Source organism: Macrosteles quadrilineatus, unplaced genomic scaffold (assembly GCF_028750875.1).
Source record: "Macrosteles quadrilineatus isolate MER2022 unplaced genomic scaffold, UCM_ALF_1.0 Scaffold_2__2_contigs__length_208266976, whole genome shotgun sequence".
In the NCBI taxonomy this organism is placed as follows: Eukaryota; Metazoa; Arthropoda; class Insecta; order Hemiptera; family Cicadellidae; genus Macrosteles; species Macrosteles quadrilineatus.
Window position 1 is genome coordinate 106,688,974 of NW_026542595.1, and position 20,932 is coordinate 106,709,905.

Here is a 20,932-nt window from a genome sequence, read left to right on the forward strand (position 1 = left end):
CATTTATTGTAAACAAAAAGCTACCATGAAGAATTAAAACATGTAAACATTGTTATTTTTATATTCTTTCCTTGAAAATTGGAGCAGTAATATAATTTGCATTTATCCTTTTTTATTAAGACTCGTGTACAGAGCCTCGATTTGTACAGTGGTTTAATTAATTTTGGTTGAAACTGGGGTTTAAACTGTGGTCTAATTATCTCTACTAATCTTACTTATTTCCTATAATCAATGACAAAATAAGAGTAAATAAAATAACCTCATAGTTCCATAGTTTATATGAAACCAGCTGTTAGTTAAAACAAATTATATTGCTCTAAAACAAATCGAAGATTACAAAGACTGCTTTAAAAAATAATTTTAACATCCTAGTATTTTACTATGTATTTTAATTAATCTGTCATCCTCTTACAGAAGAATTGAACGTATCAATGATTAGCATTACACATAGTATAAATAAGTCAACCCTAAGTATGTCTTTACATTTTTATCCAAATGCTGAATTTGTGACACAAAAGCTGAATGTTTACAGCTGTTATGTTAAGCAAATTATTTTATGCCAAAAGCTAGTTTAGAATCTTAGCGTCGGCTGCTATACTTTTTAAAAATTAAAACTTATTTTCTAAAAAACTGGGACCCTAAACTAAAATTATGGCTTCGATATTCCCTAGTTCTCAAAATTATCTTTCTTTCAACACAAAAATCATGAAAATCCATCGAGTGGTTGATTCAGAATCTTGAAATAAAAAAAACACTGTTTCGTTTTAATATTATAGATTGCTTAAAAATCTAATCCACGTCAATGATATTAGTATAGGATTCGGGCGAGCAACATCATTTGTATGTTTGTGATCCATACCGGTTCTGTTCAAGTATTCGTGGTGAAAACTCTATGTTAGTTTCATTTATTACAATAAATTTCCAATAACAACAAACCCCATAGATAATTATGGAACAATGCATATCAGTTGATCGTCATTGACGTAGATAAAGCGGGTACACCAATATATTTATTTATTTGAACAATTTACAATAGCTACAGGTATATTACCCAAAACCGCTATAATGACAAATTATACAGTATTAATACATAAAATCAAAGAACAAAAAAATACAAAATTTGCACATTAAGGAACAATATACCAACAGTGATGTGTAATAGTTCAAAAAGTGAATACAGTTTTTGAAAATTTTACTTATTTGATTTTTACTTTATTTATATGATCTTGTTTTGTCGTTAAAAGGTGTCTCACAATAGGCTACTTGTAATTTGTGTTGCGTTTTGAAACACAGTATACTCTGTGGCAGAGATAATTTTACCTGCAGTATCCAAAGTCAATTATGCAAAAACACTTTCTCATGCAATGTGTTTTTTCCTGCAGGCTGCTCTACTCTGTTCTACCCATCAGTGTTGCAAGCGAACTCCGCCACTGTCGCCCAGTCCCACCCAAGCGGTACGACCCTGTCACCGTCATGTTCTCCGGTATAGTCGGGTTCAGCAAATATTGCGCCAGACACACAGACGCTACAGGAGCAATGGCGATTGTCAATCTTTTGAACAGACTGTACACACGCTTTGACGTCCTCACTGACCCGAAGAAGAATCCCAACGTATACAAGGTAAAATAGTTCTTTAACTTCAAAATTTCGTTTTGATTAAAACCTATCTTTGTAAAGGATTGGGTAACCATTTAAAAATATGACATAGCAATAAAAAATGTCCAATGTTGCAATGTACCATTGCACATTTCATAGTTTCACTACTGAAATCAGCTGTCGTAATTGGTGTTATGGACATTCTCTTATCCTATAGGCTTCAGGAATAAAGTACACGAATCTGTATTTGCTCGAAGTATCTAATATTTTAACATTAGTTGCTGCAACACTCTTATATTTTTTGAAATACATTTTGATTTTCTATGTAAAACTCTGACAAACACAAACATGATACGTTTATGGCTGACTGGGCTGTCAAATGTTGTCAAAAATCCTTGAGACCTTTGAGATTGCTGAGGATAAAGGAGATTCAAAGGTAACCCAAGCCCTGGAACAGATTACGATCTGCAAACTCTATGTGCGTTTTTGGGCCACACAGCCAAGACCCACTTAGAATATTACCAAATTTCTAGTGCTGTAATACACACGGCAAGATAATCAAAAATCCCTGAGACCTTTGATATTGGTGAGGTTCAAGAATACAGAGGAAAAGGGATATACGACAGTATTGATGAAGATGTACAATCATCAAAATACATTCATGTGATGTAATACACACGGCAATGTTGTAAAAAATCCTTAAGACCTTTGAGATTGCTGAGGTTCAAGAAAACAGAGGAAAAGGGATATACAATTATCAAAATACATTCATGTGATGAGATACACACGGTAATGTTGTCAAAAATCCTTAAGACCTTTGACAAAGGTGAGGTTCACGAATATAGGAGGAAATTGATATACGGCAGTATTGATGAAGATATACAATCATCAAAATCTTTTAATACTGTAAACCTTTCCCTGATTAGAAAAGACATCCTTTGATAGAGACCGTTTGTGCAAAATAAAGACTGTAAGTGGATTGCTAGAAACCTGCAGTAATTATGGTAGATGTTTCATGGCCTCCAAATAGGAAGGTGATAGAGAATAGAGAAAATGTTCAGCTCCAAAAACTTCAACTATTATTGTTATATAAGATTGTCTAATTGCTCTACTTCTCTCGTTTCCAGGTAGAAACAGTTGGAGACAAGTACATGGCCGTCAGTGGCTTGCCAGAGCCCTGCAGAGATCATGCTAGATGTATCGCCAAACTGGCCCTGGACATCATGGACCTTAGTAGAGAGGTGCTAGACGACGATGGAGTTCCTATTGTAAGTGACATTTTATAAAAGCTTTTGAAGTAATAGTGACGAGGTGTTAGCCCGTCCTACGTACGGGAATTCAGTAGTCAGTTAAAACCGTGTACAATTCAGATCAGCTAGTTTACACATATAAAGACAAATCTTCTTGCAGTTTTAATGTGAAAAATCATCTTGTAAACAAATGCTGTGTGACCAAATATATTTTTATTCCATCATAGGCCTATACGATATGCATTTTAAATCCGATAATTTTACAATAAAACAGCAATTCTGCAATTTTTACGATGTGAAAAGCGTTGAAGTGAGATTTGCCGCCGATTCGCACAGACGCACACTGATTATAAGTTGCCTACAGTACAGAGAGAGTAATAGTCAATTGAGAAGTGTATAGACTTAGGGGCCTACCACCTTCCATAGCTTACCTGCCTCTTCAATTATCAATTATCAATCAATTATCAATTATCAATTAGTTAAGATGGGGACGCCACTATGTGCGTATTTTAACCCAAATATGAGTGAAGGATGAGTGTAGGATGAGTGGCGCGATCTTGTAGTCTTGTTAGTGACTAAGGCCGACATATTCCTTAGACACAGCTGTTAATTAATAGCCCATACAGCTAATGGCAACTAAGGGACCTACAGTTTATAGTGGAATCCGAACCACATTTTTCCTTGTAATTTACGAATTGGTCTAATTATCAGGATAGTACTGCGGATAGTCGTAGTACTCACTAGTGCGGACGTTAATCCACACCAGGGAGCATCGCATCCACAGTGCATCCCTATAAATATCCACAATTCTTCCATAATTATTATCACCACAATACAACTACTATACACAATTTCCAGTAGGTCTGAATAGAAACGACCTAAAATAAAACGATAATATCCAATAAAATTCACAGTACACATAAATCGTCACACCTATCCTTTATATCAATTTCACTGCATCAATTGCTAAATAAATAAGTGTAAACAAAGAAAAGTAAAAACAATAATAGTTTGTTTGGAAACAGCTGTTTGGTTCAAATAACATTCATTTGAAAAAAAAAAGAACTCACGATTACTAAAAGAACTGGTCACATGTAGCAGGAATATAAAAAGTAAACACGCTAGTAAAGCTAATGACGTAATTGTCAATGTTTATTATCCATACCGTTATCAGTTCTATCCTTAATAATTACCCACCCTCATTGAATAAATGTACATCGTACCATATTAGTTAATTTAAACTACAATATATTCATAGTTGAAATAAAAGTGATATTTTCACGTTTGGGGACGCTGATAGGCACCCCCAAACGTAACCACACTGAACACGATTTCATAAAAGGATGGTTTGTCTAATTGCAGTATCCTAGGTCAATGTTGACGTTGTGTTCAATCTTTGTATAAAACTCGGCTGAGGTTGTGGTGGTAATTTAAAATCGTGATTCCTGATTATTCTTGATCTTCTTTTTATGACATTCTTTTTCAATTCTCTTCATATTTCCGGGCCTAATCCAAACAAAGTTAAAGCAGACAAACATTAATTGTAAACAAAAAGCTACCATGAAGAATTAAAACAATATGTAAACATTGTTATTTTTCTATTCTTTCCTCGAAAAGTGGAATAGTAAAATAATTTGCATTTATCCTTTTTTATTAAGACTCGTGTACAGAGCCTCGATTTGTACTGTGGTTTAATTAATTTTGGTCTAAACTATTTTAAACTGTGGTCTAATTATCTCTACTAATCTTACTTATTTCCTATAATCAATGACAAAATAAGAGTAAATAAAATAACCTCATAGTTCCATAGTTTATATTTAACCAGCTGTTGGTTAAAACAAATTATATTGCTCTAAAACAAATCGAAGATTACAAAGATTGTTTTAAAAAATAATTTGAACATCCTAGTATTTTACTATGTATTTAATTAATCTGTCATCCTCTTACAGAAGAATTGAACGTATCAATGATTGGCATTACACATAGTATAAATAAGTCAACCCTAAGTATGTCTTTACATTTTTATCCAAATGCTGAATTTGTGACACAAAAGCTGAATGTTTACAGCTGTTATGTTAAGCAAATTATTTTATGCCAAAAGCTAGTTTAGAATCTTAGCGTCGGCTGCTAGACTTATTATCTTTCTTTCAACACAAAAATCATGAAAATCCGTCGAGTGGTTGATTCAGAATCGTGAAATAAAAAAACACTGTTTCGTTTTAATATTATAGAAGATTTTAAACAGTAGAGTTGTTGAAATATTGGCACTAGAACTTAAATTGCATAAATACAATTGGCTTACAATGGACTGTTTAATCAACTAAAAGCTACTAAATAGATTTTTTTTTATAAACAATGAGTCTTTGTTCAAGATATTCTATATTTATTTTCCACTTAACTTGTGATATTTATATTTTTTGCTATTATTAATACATATTATCCAAAGCTTCTAGTAAGATCTTTGTAAGTCTGAACGTGCAATATCGTAAACCTGAGCGGAACGGGAGCAGGTCTGCATTATCTAGGGCACGCTTTCCTAATTTTTAACTTGAAAAACATAAGGTTGACAATTTCCTCTCCAAACTGTTTTGTAGAGCTTAAAAAATAGATAGTTTAGTGTATCAAAGCATTGTTGTTTCATGTTCGCACACTTTCATCGTGTATTCCATTTCTTTATTATTCTTCAACTTTATTTCACAGTGAATTTTGGCCTCATTCAAACCCAAGTTTCGCGAGTTGTATGCCTAACAGTTATAGGGGAAATTATAAAAAACTTTAATTAAAAATTCTCATATTATGATTATGGAAATAAAATTGTTCCCCGTATACTTGTATAGGGATATTTTTTGATAACATTTGTGTATTTTATACTAAACTATTAGTATTTCAATTTTAAGTACCCCTTATTATCTCCCTGTAAAGTACTCATTAAAATAAATGTTATATGGAAAATTAAATTCAGAATTTAAAGGGGCTGTTTTAGTGAAATTCCAACAAAGATAATGAAAATTAGCCTATTCTGCAGGTTTGCTGTGGCATGTGGATTTAAAATACAGGGTTATTCAAAAAGAAATACACACTTTTAAGTGAATACAGTATGCCACGTTTAATCAACAGAACAAAATGAATATCACCAGAAGAAAGAGGACATTTAAAAGTTTTATTCACTAACCTAAAGATGTTCTATGTGTGCCCCGTGGGTCACACGGCAGACATCTGTTCTACGGTCAAATTCTGACCAGACTTTTACAAGGGTATTTACCTCAATACTCTCCACAGCTCTTGATATTTGCTGCCTTAGCTCGATGAGGCTCAGTGGTAATGGGGGAGTGAAAACTTGATCTTTCACATACCCCCATAAAAAGAAATCTCATGGGGTCAAGTCCGGACTGCGAGGTGGCCAACGCATGAGTGTCACATTGTCGTCAGTTGCACGGCCGATCCAGCGATGAGGTAGTTGCTCATCAAGGTAATTTCTAACTTCATGGTGCCAATGTGGTGGAGCTCCATCTTGCACTAGAATGAAGTCATTACTATCTTCTTGTAGTTGAGGGATAAGCCATTAACTAACCATGTCCAAGTAGGAGGTGCCTGTGACCGTACTTTCTTGAAAGAAGAAAGGCCCGTATATCTTTTGCTTTGATACAGCACAATAGACATTGAGTTTAGGTGAATCCCCCTCATGTTGAACGATTTCTCTAGGATTTTCAGTTATATACGCACGTTGTGCTTGTTAACTTTTCCGCTCGGATGAAAAGTTGATTCGTCCCCAAAGATTAGTCGATCAATTAATCCATCTTCTTCCAAACGTGTCTGGATGTCAACACAGAATGCTAAACGTTTCTCCCTATCACCATCACGTAATTGTTGCAACAGCTGTAATCTGTACGGTTACATCCTTAGACGTGTTCTCAAAATTCTCCAAACAGATGACTGTGGAATTTGAAGCTCTACACCTAACCTGGACGTTGACTTTTTTGGACTGCGCTGGATAGCAGCTTGGATCCGATAAACACGTTGTTCTACTAGCGACGGCCTCCCAGAACTTTTTGACTTGAACAAGCTTTTAGAATTTCTTGTGCCAATCATAAACTGATTTCTTACCTGGAGGAGCTTTTTGAAAACGTGTTCTAAACCGACGTTGCACAACAGTAACAGATTTAGTTTTCTCAAGTTCAAGCACACAAAAAGCCTTTTCAACGTAATTATTCACCATTTTTTGAATAACATGAATGAGGTCATTGTAACAACAATGATGCAAAATCAGCTGATGTAGTAAAACTTTAGTTCACTAGCTACACAGGAATGCCAAAATTATGGCTATAAATTATTTTCTTTCAGTTTGACATCCTTATAAAAGTGTGCTTCTTTTTTAATAACCCTGTATATCATAGGCATCCTTTTTTTGCAGCGTATCTCCATTGGGATCCACAGTGGGGAGGTTGTCACTGGAGTCATCGGCCACCGCATGCCCAGATACTGTCTCTTCGGGAACACGGTCAACATCACGTCCAGAACAGAGACTACGGGAGCTCCGGGCAAGATAAACGTCTCCCAGGACGCTTACAGGTGAAACATAGAGAGTAAAGGTTTCAGGGAGAAATATTAGGAGAGTTTGAAAAGGCTTAGTATAAATTAGGCTTATGAGGAAACAAATAACTTTAATTGATGAAAAGTTTAAGAAAAGGTGCAACAATAATGGAAACAAATCTGAGTATAGGATTATGAGTTTTCTAGTATCCGAAATTGTAAAGAATGTACGGATCAGTCTCTTTTCTGGGTAGTAAATACTATACTCAGCCTTTTAGAATTGTTTTAGTAAACTCGAAAACTTGTAATGTCTACTGTGTCTCTTAGTAGCTATACTAACACGATTTACCAAAGTATCTAGCAGTACTTGTTAGCTGATATTAACATCGGAAGAATACAGAACATAAGGACATTGTAGCAAAAGACAACTCGTATTTGATACTACGTGATACTTTTACATTTTAGAGCCAATTTAATTCAGTCAGGTTGTTTTTGTTTTAGTATTACTTTAAATGTATCTGTTCCTAACAGTATATCTGTAGTTCTCGTCACATGACCTGGTTAAATCTCCATTGTTTCATTCATTCATCGCGAATCACCTATAATACTAACAAGTACTCATTTTTTCTCTCGTAAAATAGCCTCTTTCATATCAAACCTCTCGATTTTTCCTCTCTTGTATTTAACAAGACCACACATTTTTAGTTCATAAAAAAACAAGTGAAGTTTTGTGTTATTAAAACATCCCTACATAGCTCTTGCTCTGATTTTCCTCATCATTGGCTTCATAAATTTTATTTTAGTTCTATACCATTTCAGATAGAAAGCCAAGCCTGAAAGATAAATTGTTAAACATTAGAAGCTGTCAAAGTTTTTACGTAGGTACTTGACTTATTGAAACACAATGTATGTTTCATCAAGGATGTTCTAGAACTTAGTCCTGTCATCGTTTTCAGATTCCTGAGTCAAGCTGACAACGACGATCCCCAGTTCCATTTCGAGTATCGCGGACCCGTGCAGATGAAGGGGAAGAAAGAACCGATGGAAGTCTGGTTCCTCTCGCGCAGCAAGGAATACATCGTATGAACTGATGACTAACCTCTTCAGCTGTGTAGTGGCAGCACTGATCCAACAACCACAGTAGTACCAACACTGCAAAACAAAAACTCTGCAAACAACCTGGCAATAGCATTAAAACCTCACTAACGCATGATTTGGAGTAGCCTATTGCGCATACGCTAAATGAGAACAACTCAATTGGTTTTAATCTTCTTTAAGTCGAGTCAGACTCCACGTTGTTCTTCCGTTCATCCATTCGTAAATCAAAAATCGTTAAGTGTTCACATCGACTTTATCTTTAGTCAAACGTGACCAGTTTAATTGGTTAATATAAAGTAGGTATACTTTGTTTCTAACAATTACTAATCAGCTTAAAAACCTTTGGCTGTCCCGAAATCCTTATAATTTGTTAGGTTAGGTGAATATAATTATTTGATACAATGTATAATGAAAAGTATGTAACATTTGAGGGAGTAATGATAATTAAATTACTATTCTAACTTACCTTAACCCAACTAACTTTAAAAGATACTTGACTGGTGATATGAACAAAGCACGAAAAAACATACTAATTCGGCTAACTGTTCTTACTACTGAACTTTTATTTATACTGAGTTGATATTTTTTAGCCCTTGACCAATAGGTTACTTCAATTCTTGCTCTGACGGGGATGCATAATCAAAATGCGAGCCAAAGACTTGAGGCTCTAATTTATTTTCCTTCATTTATTTTAATAGTTACTATTATTACCAAATATTGTTGACTATTATTTGTATAGTACCTTTTATCAACTAGGGCACTTCTATAGCCAACTTGTCTCTGTTTTTTCTTTTACATATAGCTCTTATTCATCTCGTTTGAGAAATTGACATAACCCACCCAGTATTCTTAAAAAAAGGTGACTGTTCGTTACAGGGTGTTAAATAAAGGTGTGAACCATGGTTTAGGTAGCGATTTCTTGGATCAAAATTAGCAAAAGAGTTTAATTTAACATTCGTCTAAGCAAGCCGTTTGGCGTCTGTCTGTATGTATGTAATGTTCATAACTCCTTAATAGTTTAACTACATTTTTGAGATTCTGCAAACATTTTCAGCTTATTGGTTTACTTTGGCTCTATCTTTTGAAAAAAATCAGAACCAAAACTGATGAACCGTTTCAAAATGGCGGTGATTTTAAATATTAATGCCAAATTTTACGAAACCTGTTAATGCTACCCTCTTATGTATCTTTTTTCTTTATTTGTGAGGGTTAAGATGTCTTGGTTTAGGAAAAGTTTGTTTATTCATTCTCATTTGAGAACATGTATGCGTTTACTGATCAATTTGAGGGAAGCACCAATTCCCATAAACTTGTACATTTGTATATAAAATCCTAAGTAGGCTTTAAGCTTTTAACCACTTTTGTACATAAATTAAAATGTGCGAAGCGCAACACTGTTCATGTTCTTGGTATGTATTTGTAGAATCAAATTTTAAATTTTCTCTCACGAAAGATGTTTTTGAGTGGACTTTTGATAATTCATTGTATATACTCATTATATTTAGGCTTTATGTCTTATTTTATTGTTTAAAAAATCACTTTGAAGAGTTAGTATTCTAAAAATCGTTTTTTCCAAACTGGTGAATTAAAAAAAAATATAAGTAATTCTTTCTTGTATCTTCTTAGAGAGTTGTCACTTTTAAAAATGCCCTTGGAACTTTGGTATCAATAGTTTTGATAAATAATATTTTTTAATTACCTTTTCAATCATTGAATTGGCAAACTTTAATCGATAAAAGTTTATAAACGTAGAAACTTGACTAAAGCTAGATAATATAGTAGTGTTGTTGCTTGACAAATTTAAAATGTTAAAACCATAGGACTTTGTATTTTACAAAGTAAAAATGTTTTCATCATCCCATGCCCTTTCGGGTCACGTAGTCTATTTACACCTATGTAAATATAGGCCAGAAATCTGTAAAGATTTGATCTTAAAATGTAATTTAAACATGCGATGATTAAAATCGCAATTCTTACAAGAGGTTTCAATCACTTAGAATTTACAGCTTTCGTTTCTAAACACATACTTGCTTTCATGTTTAATTTCTTCATGTACAACGAATAACAAATGTACATAGGTCGATGAAAACTTTCACAATAGGACTAATGTAAATAGATATCAAACATAAATGTTCCTGTTCGTTAACGGAGTGCTCTTTTGTATTCAAATCTCTGTTCTTTTTAACGACAAGTTTCAAAATGTGATTAAATGTGTTTAAAGCAATAAAAATTCTTCTGCGAATTGAATTTGTTTTTGTTATTTCCTGTTTGGTAGTCATATGATTCAGATACAGTTTGTAGGTGTTAGATATTAGAGCGAATATCTAACCTGTCTTATCTTTACGTGTTAATAGAATAGTTGATTTAGTATTTTAAGAATGTATTGAATTGAAACAAGCAAATGATAAATTTAAATAGATAAACATTTAAGTATTTCAACAGCGGATATAAAAAAAAACTATATTGATCACTGACCTGAATATACAGGGTGGAACGAAGTTAGTGTCAAATTTAATGTCTTAAACTACTAAATGAAAAAAAAAACTGAAAACTTCCTTTGTGTTTTGTTTTGATTATTAGTGACAAAAGGCACCAATTTAAAAATGACCATAAGTGCACTGAAAATTGTTTTTTCTACAATACAATGCCATTTTCAGATTCCTCATTAAATTTCCAACAAAAATAGTACAAATTAATTAGGAAAAGCATACTTAAAAGTTCTTACTCTCATAACTAAGTTTAAATTTGAGATAAAAAAAAATTCAAAACATTTTACTAGATATTTTCTGTGCTGAACTGGACTGTAGAGAGTGTCAAATATCATTTAACACTTCTTTAAGAAATATTCTTTCAAATCTGGTACAAAAATTAACTTTTTCTTTGATTTTTCATTCTACAATTCAAGAGTTTCTGTAGAAAAACACGGAACGGCTGAAATTGCATATCCTGTAAAATAACTTGTGCTTCCTTAAATGAAAACTGCCGCATTGAAAACAATGTTAGAAAGAGTTTTATAGTTATCTTTGGAATCCTTGTGAAAACCCAATTAAATATTGGGATTGACAGCTTTATGAACGTCTGTTTTGAGATAAAAGTTAAAATTATTTTTTTATAAATATAAATTTTTTATTTAGTTTACGGTGTTAGTATATGGTAAAAATAGCCAAGAATTATTCAAATAGTGTAAACACTTTTAAATAAATAACCTTCTAAATTATAATACATCATTATAGGTATCTTCCCCAGTAAAGAATTAAATGGTTATTTATTTGAGGATACTGTCCTCTATATTAAAGTTGAGCGCATGGCAAGGTGAATATTTCTATCAACTGATCAAGAAACCATATGCTGTATTCCATTGTTGCCAACTTGAGGTTTAATTTCAAAACAAAAACAAATGCATCTGAAGATTTGTAGAACGAATTCATACATTAGATTTGTTTCATATTGTATGTGTGTTCAGGTACATTTTAAACTTTTTTTATGTTCATAATATTATTTTACAGCTCTCAGGTTTTTTATTTGTTTATCAACACATCGTTAAGAGTGGTTCAGTGAAAAAGCTACGTAATGAGGTAGGTCCAGCACAAAATATCGCTGTTGAAGAGCCTCGATCGAGTGATTGAAAGACCAGGAATAAGTAGGCAACTTGCTACTGAAATCGGAACGCCTCGTACTAAGATTCTAAAAGGACTAAAACGAAATAGATACCACCCATACCATTTAACGAAAGTGCACGGATTAGAACCCGGAGATGATGACGCAGAATTTAATTTTACCGTTGGCTCCTGAACAGTGATATCGAACAGTATCACTTTTTCAAAAACATTCTATGGAGTTACGGGGCACTTATACGAGGAAAGTTTTGTTCAATACCCTTAATATGCACGTTTGGGCTACAGAAAACCCAAGAACGAGGAGAGAATCGTCCTTCCTACGTCGATTCAGTATTAATCTTTGGGCAGGAATAATTGGAGGTCAACTCATAGGACCACACATCTTTGAGGGAAGTTTAAATGACCCCATGTACTTGCGTTTCAAAACTACTTGCCTTAAATGCTTCTGGAAGTAGGAATAGATAGGAGGGGAATTAGTTTTCAACAAGATGGAGCCCCTCCTCACATTTCAAATTTTTTTTTTTAAGAGTGATGAAATGATGAGTGATGTTTATGAGTGAGAAATGATGTGCGAGATTGGCTCAATGCTAATTACACAACTTGGATAGATCGTAATGGTGTAGTTCGTTGTCCTGCCAAGTCGCTGGAGCTTAGTCCAATGGACCTTTTTTGTGGGGATATGAAGAGCTTGGTCTACTCAACTCCAGTGGACAGAGAGCAGGGACTTCACAACCGTATCATGGACAATGCTGTGCAAGTCAGGGATGATGTCATTTAAGGTAACTATTAGGGTAATGCGCAAAAGAGCCCGAATGTGTGTAAGGGGAAATGGAGGGCATTTCGAAAACAAACTAAAGCGATTGGAATAAAGTAGAAGGCAATAACTCACAATTTAAAGAACAGTTGTTTTAAGTTAATGTTTTGTGTTGTGTGTAGCAACTGTTACATTTTAGCTGTAAAAAATTACAACTAAGGATTACTGAAATGATGATTTTTTTAGATGATTTGGCTGAGTTATTTTTCATTAACATTGGTTTAACTCCAAAAAATCGGTAAAATTTACTTAAAAAAATTTTGGGGATCCGGTCAAGATTTTTACAGCATTTAAAGTGTAGTATCTTATAATTTTAAAGATAATTCTATTCAAAGTATTTGTTTATAATTTAAATGTCATAGAACTAATACCGCACACTATATTCAATTGTTTACAAAACAAAATGATAAACGTTATGAATTTAAAATAAATGCACAATAATAATTTATACCGTATATATATATATATAAATGTACGGTAAATTTAGTTGGCTTTGATAGTAATCCAAAGCCTGGACTGAAACTAAAAAAAGCAATAGTTGAACAGACTGGATGTGAAAAACAACAACAAAGAAATTGAGAATGAAGAGTCAAGTTAATTCAGTTTGAGTTTGTAAGCCTTGATAAATAAAATATGAAATACAATTCAATTAGTATTATTTCTGATTTCTAACAATAATTTTAACTTTTATTTCATAACATACATTCTCAAGGTTTTAAATCCCAATATTTCTTTAATATTCTAAATCGAGTTTTCACAGGGATTCCAAAGATTACAATAAAAGCCCATTCCAACATTATTTTTAATGCAACAGTCATATTTTTAACGAAGCACATGTTATTTTACAGGATATGCACCTCCAGCCGTTCCGAGTTTTTCAACAGAAAATCTTGAATTGTAGAATGAAAAATCCAAGAAAAAGTAGGTTTTTATACATCATTTGAAAGGGTATTAGTTAAAGAAGTTTTTAATAATATTCGACACTCTCTACAGTCCAGTTCAGTACAGAAAATATCGAGATATTGAATAAAAAAAAATCACAAATTTAAAATTAATTTACAAAGTAAGAACTTATAAGTATGTTATACCCCAAAAATTTTTTTAATATTTTATTGGAAATTTAATGAGGATTCTGAAAATGGCACTGGAGTGTAGAAAAAAACAATTTTAAGTGCACTTATGGTCATTTTATCTAAGCAAATACAAATATTAAAAAAATTTTATTTTGTCTGTTACTACCTACCTGTGAGAGTATGGAAACCTAAATTTAGTGTTGCCTTGATTGGTGCCATTATGTCACTAATACTTAGTAATTTAACACATTAAATCTTTTAATACTAGATTCGTTCCACTCTGCAAACAGTAACCATAACATTTGGTTCGGACGTTTCCTGACAGTTCCATTTAAATATTAATACAAGTATCGGTACTTTTGAGTTAACAGCTACAGCTGTTTCGTGCTGCTAAGAGCACATCTTCAGGTTAAGATCGTCACTATTTTCATTGATGAATGAGGTTGTCGGCATTTTATATTACCCTTCTTGGACCAGAAACCCATATAACTACATTTATACAAATAAGTTGGCCAACTAGTCAGAAAATGAGGTGAATTACTCAGCCATTATTTAATCATGGCTCATTTTTTTTTATATAAATATCTTTTTCATATGTGTTTTGTGTCTTAGAAGAGTAATATATAAATGCTGACGACCTCATTCATCAATGAGAATAGTGTTTTAACGTTCTAACATTTTAACAAACCTGAAGATGTGCTTAGCAGCACGAAACAGCTGTATCCATTTATATCAACAATTTTTGACGCAACAGGAAATTTAAACGTTTTAAATCTTGCAATATCTTGATCCAGAGACTAACCAATAATGAAATGTAATTTTGATGTATTCCTAAATATTGAGATAAAGATTAAATTATCTATTGGCTATGACCACACAAATAGCCCAACCTCACCTTTAGAGTGTGTGAAAGAATAGACCGACTGAAGCCCCATCAGTTCCTGCACCTGCCACGAATCGTGACTTATCACATGGTTTTCTATGTGTATAATCTTGTCATTCATTCAAAAATAGTGCTTTGTACACGAATAAATATCACTACATTTTAAGATTGGTAAATAAATCTGTATCCTTTGAATTGCATGGTACCGTAATAGTCTAAACAGATTTTGTCTAGTTGTAAGAAGTTTTCCTAATTTTTTTCCGAACGTTTCCTTTAATAAACAAGACTAACCTAAATGTTTTTTTAATACAATTAATTTATTGAAAGATTAAATAAAAAAAATCATTTAAAACTTATTTGGAAGCCTACTCAACCCAACCGAATCTATTATCATGTTCCGTTTCACTCTATAACATTGAAGTCTTGGTCTACAAAATAGTTAACGATCATAGACGACATTAAATATAGACACCAAAGAAAGTTCCTTACTTTTCGATCAGTGTTCCAGCTTTTTATATTCAATATTACAACAGTGTATACTTTGTCATTGCTCAAGAAGGAGAAACATGTTTTGCTTTATAATAAATAGTAGCGCATATTTCAATGGATTCCAATCAAGTTCTTGATTAACTTAATATTTTATTTCAATTGAATATCACAGTCCAAAATTCAAAATTTACAAGTGAATATAATTCGATATCGTATATGTACAATATTAACAAACTTGATCATATCAGTCATTTTTATACAATAGGTAATCTACCACTGAATCAGGAAGTGACATTTTGCTGACGCCGTACGGCAGCAAACCTTCAACAGCAAGTTGTTGACGTGCTGAACATCTGCACAGCTGTCGCAGACTAGGCACAATTGTTAACCTGTAATTTTGAAATAAATTAGTTTTTTGTTATAACTATTGTATACCTATAACAACTATAGTCTGTATGCTCAAACCTGTCTACAAACCCTCAGTCTAGACAGGGTATAAACCTGAATTCTGCGCCATTTGCCCTAAATAGTCGTTATTTAGCTTCCCCAATAGGTTATGCAAATCATAACTTCCAACATTTTTTCAAATTTTTAGGAGTACATGAATAGATAATATCCTGGATGAACAATGTTGGATTTAATTAACAAACAAACAGTATAGTGTATAGATTGTTTTCTTATCTCTATCCTGTTCTTTCTACACAAGTTTACTGTTGTTTCGTAATCAAATTTGCTTTTGTTTATTTATTATGTTATCCTTTTAAGTACCGGACTTAGTGAAATTTTCAATTTTGAAAATTATGGCTTGGGTAAAAATTTACTGAAACTATTGAGAAAGCTAAAAAACTACGAGTTAGAAGAGCAGTCTTGAGGGTGACAGAGAGTTTAAGGCCCAAGTCAGTCCTAAGTAGACTAAGGGTCAGGAAACAGGTTTTATCATACAGACTATAGTAACAGACACAGAATTTTAAAGTGAAACTCATATTTTGCAGTAATTTTGACTCATCAATGGCTGTAGTAGAATAGAAAATAACTTTTATATCAAACTTAATCAGCTAAAATTGAGATTTTAAACTGCTGTAGCTCGAAAACGGTAAGAGCTATCAAAGATTTGAAATAATTTTCATTGTCAGGAATAAGATTTTCTACAAGACACTCGTGAGCGTTTTCCGAAAATCGCACTCCTTCACCTTCAAAAATTGCCCTACTTCTAAAATACGTAAAAATGTTTTACGGGGTTTTTTACTGAACAAACATTATTAAAAGGCGTGACTAGCTGACATGCTTGTTCAATAAAAAAACCATAAAAAAATCGAGAAATTTAACAAATTTTAGATGTAGGGCGATTTTTGAAGGTGTGCGATTTTTGGAAAACGCTTAAGAGTGTCTTACAGTAAACAACTAGTGCTAGAGTAAAGTTAGATTTTTAAAAGAAATATTAACTAGGCCTATATATAAAAAATTAAAATAATAATTTGTTATAGTACATTTTAAGTGCTCAAATTTATATCACTAAAATATACATATGTAGTTAAATATAACAGTTTATTTGATTTTATAGGAGAAAATTGTACGTCGAAGTTTTCATAGTTCTATAAGCCAAAAATAGTTATCCGTTACATATTAGAACTAAGATGAAACGATACAAATTTTTGTCAAAATATTTGACTTAATATGGCAAGTATCAATGCACTAACTATGCATGCAAATTTAGTACACATTCTAGACTTAAAGTAAACATATACACGGTATTTAAGTACACATATGTATTATTATTAAATTAGGCATGCATATCTAAACATTGTATTAAAGTATCTATTAAATCAGGTAGCAATGAAAAGAGGAAAACATAATCTTACACTGCATTACCAACCTAAGTGTATTAGAAAGGATTTATTTTGCGTTTCGTCAGTCCAAGCTATAATGGAAAACTCATAATATAGGCCCTTTCCGTTCACAAACTTAAGATGGTTTGAGGGGAAGCAATTTTATTCCCTCCACATCACGATAATTTTGACACAACAGCCGACAGCTGATCCGATATAAAGAGTGGTGAGGGACCCAGAAAATTAAACAGTAAAATGTAGTGATCATACTGTAATTTCATTCTGCTACACTAACGATTCATAAAACCATATTTAGTCTATCCAATGCTGTAATGTCCTTAGTTCTGTCGTCTCAAACTAAATCCCATAATAGATTTTAATATTATGGGATATCCCTCTTGGTTTCATGAATATTCTTTTACTACACTACTTGAAGAATTGATTAAAGTGGTTTAAATACCTGTAATGTCGACAATCCCAAGTGGTTGTGAAACTACTAGTTTCGGCTCATAACGGAGCCATCTTCAGGTTTTCCAAGGACATTATCACTTCTTCCGAAGGTCGTCAAAGTTCACAAATAATTTACATACATTAAAAACATTTACAAACACGTAACACGCATGCCTAGGCCTAGCTTTAACGACGTGACCGGCGGGAGTTTACGTCTAGACTACCGGGCACTATGGTCGGTTCGTCTTATCAGTAACAGGTTGTTTGTGGGTATCATTCATCTCCCTCTCCCTTTCCATTATTTCTATTGTAGTGTGAATAATAGTGTGAGTAAATAAAGTTAGAAGCAAATGAAAGCTTATCGTTTAGTACGTTTCGTTTATCTGATTTGACTGCCTTATAAATTTCGAATTCTTCTAGCGTGTTGATCTGAAATTTGTTTTTATTAAAATGTAGAACTGTCATGTTATTATTGATGTTGGAATAGCTATGGTTGTTTGTTATTAAATGTTCTGCAAAGGTTGAAGATTGCGTGGACGCGTTTTTCTTGGGGATGTGTTCCTTAAAACGTTTTGCAAAAGAGCGTGATGCGTCGCCGGTCACGTCGTTAAAGCTAGGCCTAGACATGCGTGCTACGTGTTTTTAAATGTTTTTAATGTACTTATGTAAATTATTTGTGAACTTTGACGACCTTCGGAAGAAGTGATAATGTCCTTGGAAAACCTGAAGATGGCTCCGTTATGAGCCGAAACTAGTAGTTTCACAACCACTTGGGATTGTCGACATTACAGGTATTTAAACTACTTTAATTGTATCTCGATAATCCGGAGGCTACCCATTCGAAAAAATAAAATGAAGAATTAGAGACATACCCTGACTTCTCTGGAGATACCATTGCAATCATCCTCGGATGGATTTCCCTCACTTCCTGTAGGTCTGGATCATCTTCGGGGTCGGGAAGAATTTGAGGCACTCTGGGGAAGTCACGGAGCAGCAAGTTTAAACAAAGGATGAACTCCGATGGGATTGGTTCCTCAGGTCTGTCATGACAGAAGTCATTCATACGACGCAGAAGTAGTTGCAAGGCACAAGTGTTTGGGTCAGGAAGAGGTGTGACCACCGCACCGTAGTGAAGTAGCAAAGAAATCACGCCAGGCTGACCTGCTTGGGCTGCGACCCTGAGGGGCGTAGACCCTCCGTAAGACTCCATCGGGACATCAACAAACTTCCTAGAGTCCCCAGACGAGCACTGAAACCTCAACCCAGCTTTAGTCGAGTGGTCCAAAAAATACTTTACAGCATCTATACACTCCTCTTTGCTTCTAAAGTCACTTTTCCACCCGGAGATCAAATGGGTAACTTTAGTCCCTAGGATGGCTCCGACGAAGAGCCTTTCAAAAGTACACTCGCAGTCGAATATGTCATGGAGGAGTTCAGCAACGATCTCTGAATCTTCAAGCTTCCAGTCGAAGCATAATGTAGCAGCGACGTAGAGAACGTTGTGGAACTTCCCTAGAAGACAGATTTTACCGTTGGCTTCTTTGGAGTTTCGGTGGAAGCGTATAGCCGCACGGACTGCCCGTCTGCAACCTTCTTGAGTGTCGTCTGCTGCGGATCCTCTGATAACTGTGCTGAGGTAGTCTGTGAGTTGTCTTCTTTTGTAACGTGCCAACAAGCATCCCCGGTCTAACTTAGAGAAAACATGTTCAAAAATAGCATCCAAGATAACATCCATGACTGGAGTTAGTAGTTGGACAAAATTACAAACGAACAATAGTTCTACACGAAGATGATTGAGATTGAACAAATCACAAACAACACAAACACTAGCAACATGATGTACTCTTCAGAGACTATTCTAAACTGGCTACCCTCGTATACCTGGACACATGTAGGGTTTCCTGCATAGGGCTCTCAGTATTGATCACTAGAGATATCATTACATAACCATAATCTTGGACTTTAATATTGAGTTGAGACACTTAAATACTCAATTAAGCTATATCAATAGATATTTTTAAGAATCACCGTTGTTATTTTGAAAGTTGTAATGTTTGTGTTTGGTTTTAAAATTAGTCCCAGCTGTTTTCAATCTCATGAAAATCATATGTTTGCGTACAGTATTTAGGATAGTGAGATTTTTACTTGCACTTTATCCACAATTAAAAGTTGATTAGAAAAAAGTATTTTTTGTTTAAATCTAACAATGCCCCGACGCAACAAACCTGCAGACTTAGCAAATTTCCATTTACCTTGCTGGAGGTCCAATGAAATATTCTCATAAAACTATAAAATATATTTCCTATTGAAATTACATTATTTTAATCAGTACTTAGGTTTTCTAATGCAGGGAATGTAATGAGGAGTTTTCTAATAACATGTTGAGAGCTTAGAATGAAATAAATACATTTGTGAAAAAAAACTTGCAATATTTATCCATAAACAAGCAAAAATAGTTTTTGTAATTTTCTCCGTAACTGGGTTAGCATAGAAAAAAGCTTCAGTATAATAAATCTTTTGTATTTAAAGTCAACAAAATAGTTTGGAAACAAATTGCAATATGTTATGATTTAGAGGTCAGAAACAAGTAAAACATTTTACCCCATAAAACCCATTTCACATAGTCTGGTCATACTGGTTCGCGTACTCATTCGAATAAACGTATGGTTTACTTGTTTGTACAAAATTACATCTAACTCGAATTATGTTAATTCGAGTTTACGTGATAAATGAGGTCTTCTAAACTCCTCATTGTATTGCCCAATCATCATTAAGCTAAATAACAAGGTTTCTATTTAAATTGTGTAGTAATTACAATTTTAGGAAACATTATACCGTGAGAACTCAAAGCCAAATTAAAATAAATGGCAAATTCAATTTGAATAGTATTAAAAAAGAATAAATTAATTGTGAGGATGGTGAAATAAATTAAAGAACGTTTCTAGGATTTACAGACTATCACAAAATTTCAGTTAGTTCAGTGATTTGTAAAATACGCTTACTTGGGTCGGGTAATGTATATTTCAGCGAGATATACTCTAACAACTAACATGAAGCCCTAAAAATTGTCTTTTAGCGAATTTCCCTATAGGGAAATAGCTATTACCGTAGGTGGCATGGTAAGACCTAGGCCCGGGACAAATTTACTTTTTCATTTTGATGTCCCCAGAGGCCAAAAACAACATTCGTTCAAATTTTTATGTATGTATGTATATATATATTTTATATATATTATATATATGTTTCCGTGAATACGATAACTTGAGTAAGTTTTGTCCGATTTTGATGAAATTTTGTTTGAAGTAG

At 33.5% G+C, this 20,932-nt stretch overlaps 2 protein-coding genes across 2 annotated transcripts in view; one reads left to right on the forward strand and one right to left on the reverse strand.

The window, feature by feature from the left end:
• The window catches only part of LOC128986167 (guanylate cyclase soluble subunit beta-1), a 192,892-nt gene extending 182,184 nt beyond the window's left edge, over positions 1-10,708 (forward strand). Inside the window, exons 11-14 of the mRNA XM_054406350.1 lie at positions 1,383-1,620; positions 2,724-2,864; positions 7,258-7,415; positions 8,333-10,708. Coding sequence (XP_054262325.1) covers positions 1,383-1,620; positions 2,724-2,864; positions 7,258-7,415; positions 8,333-8,462 — 667 coding nt within the window. The 3' untranslated portion in view covers positions 8,463-10,708. The remainder of the gene's footprint in view (positions 1-1,382; positions 1,621-2,723; positions 2,865-7,257; positions 7,416-8,332) is intronic.
• Positions 10,709-15,480: 4,772 nt separating this feature from the next.
• Positions 15,481-19,659, reverse strand: LOC128986691 (uncharacterized). Its single transcript, XM_054407179.1, has 2 exons — positions 18,499-19,659; positions 15,481-15,739 (listed from the first exon to the last, which is right to left on the reverse strand). The coding sequence occupies exons 1-2, from the start codon at positions 19,359-19,361 to the stop codon at positions 15,595-15,597; spliced, it is 1,008 nt and encodes a 335-aa protein (XP_054263154.1). The 5' UTR covers positions 19,362-19,659; the 3' UTR covers positions 15,481-15,594.
• Between the last annotated feature and the right edge of the window lie 1,273 nt (positions 19,660-20,932).

What these genes read in the sequence shown, in the direction of transcription:
- LOC128986691 (XM_054407179.1), bottom strand. Translation starts at nt 19,361, where the DNA reads ATGGATGTTATCTTGGATGCTATTTTTGAACATGTTTTCTCTAAGTTA. An exon ending in GTATCTCCAGAGAAGTCAGG is followed by an intron (nt 15,740 to 18,498) that starts GTATGTCTCTAA and finishes TCAAAATTACAG; the next exon opens with GTTAACAATTGTGCCTAGTC.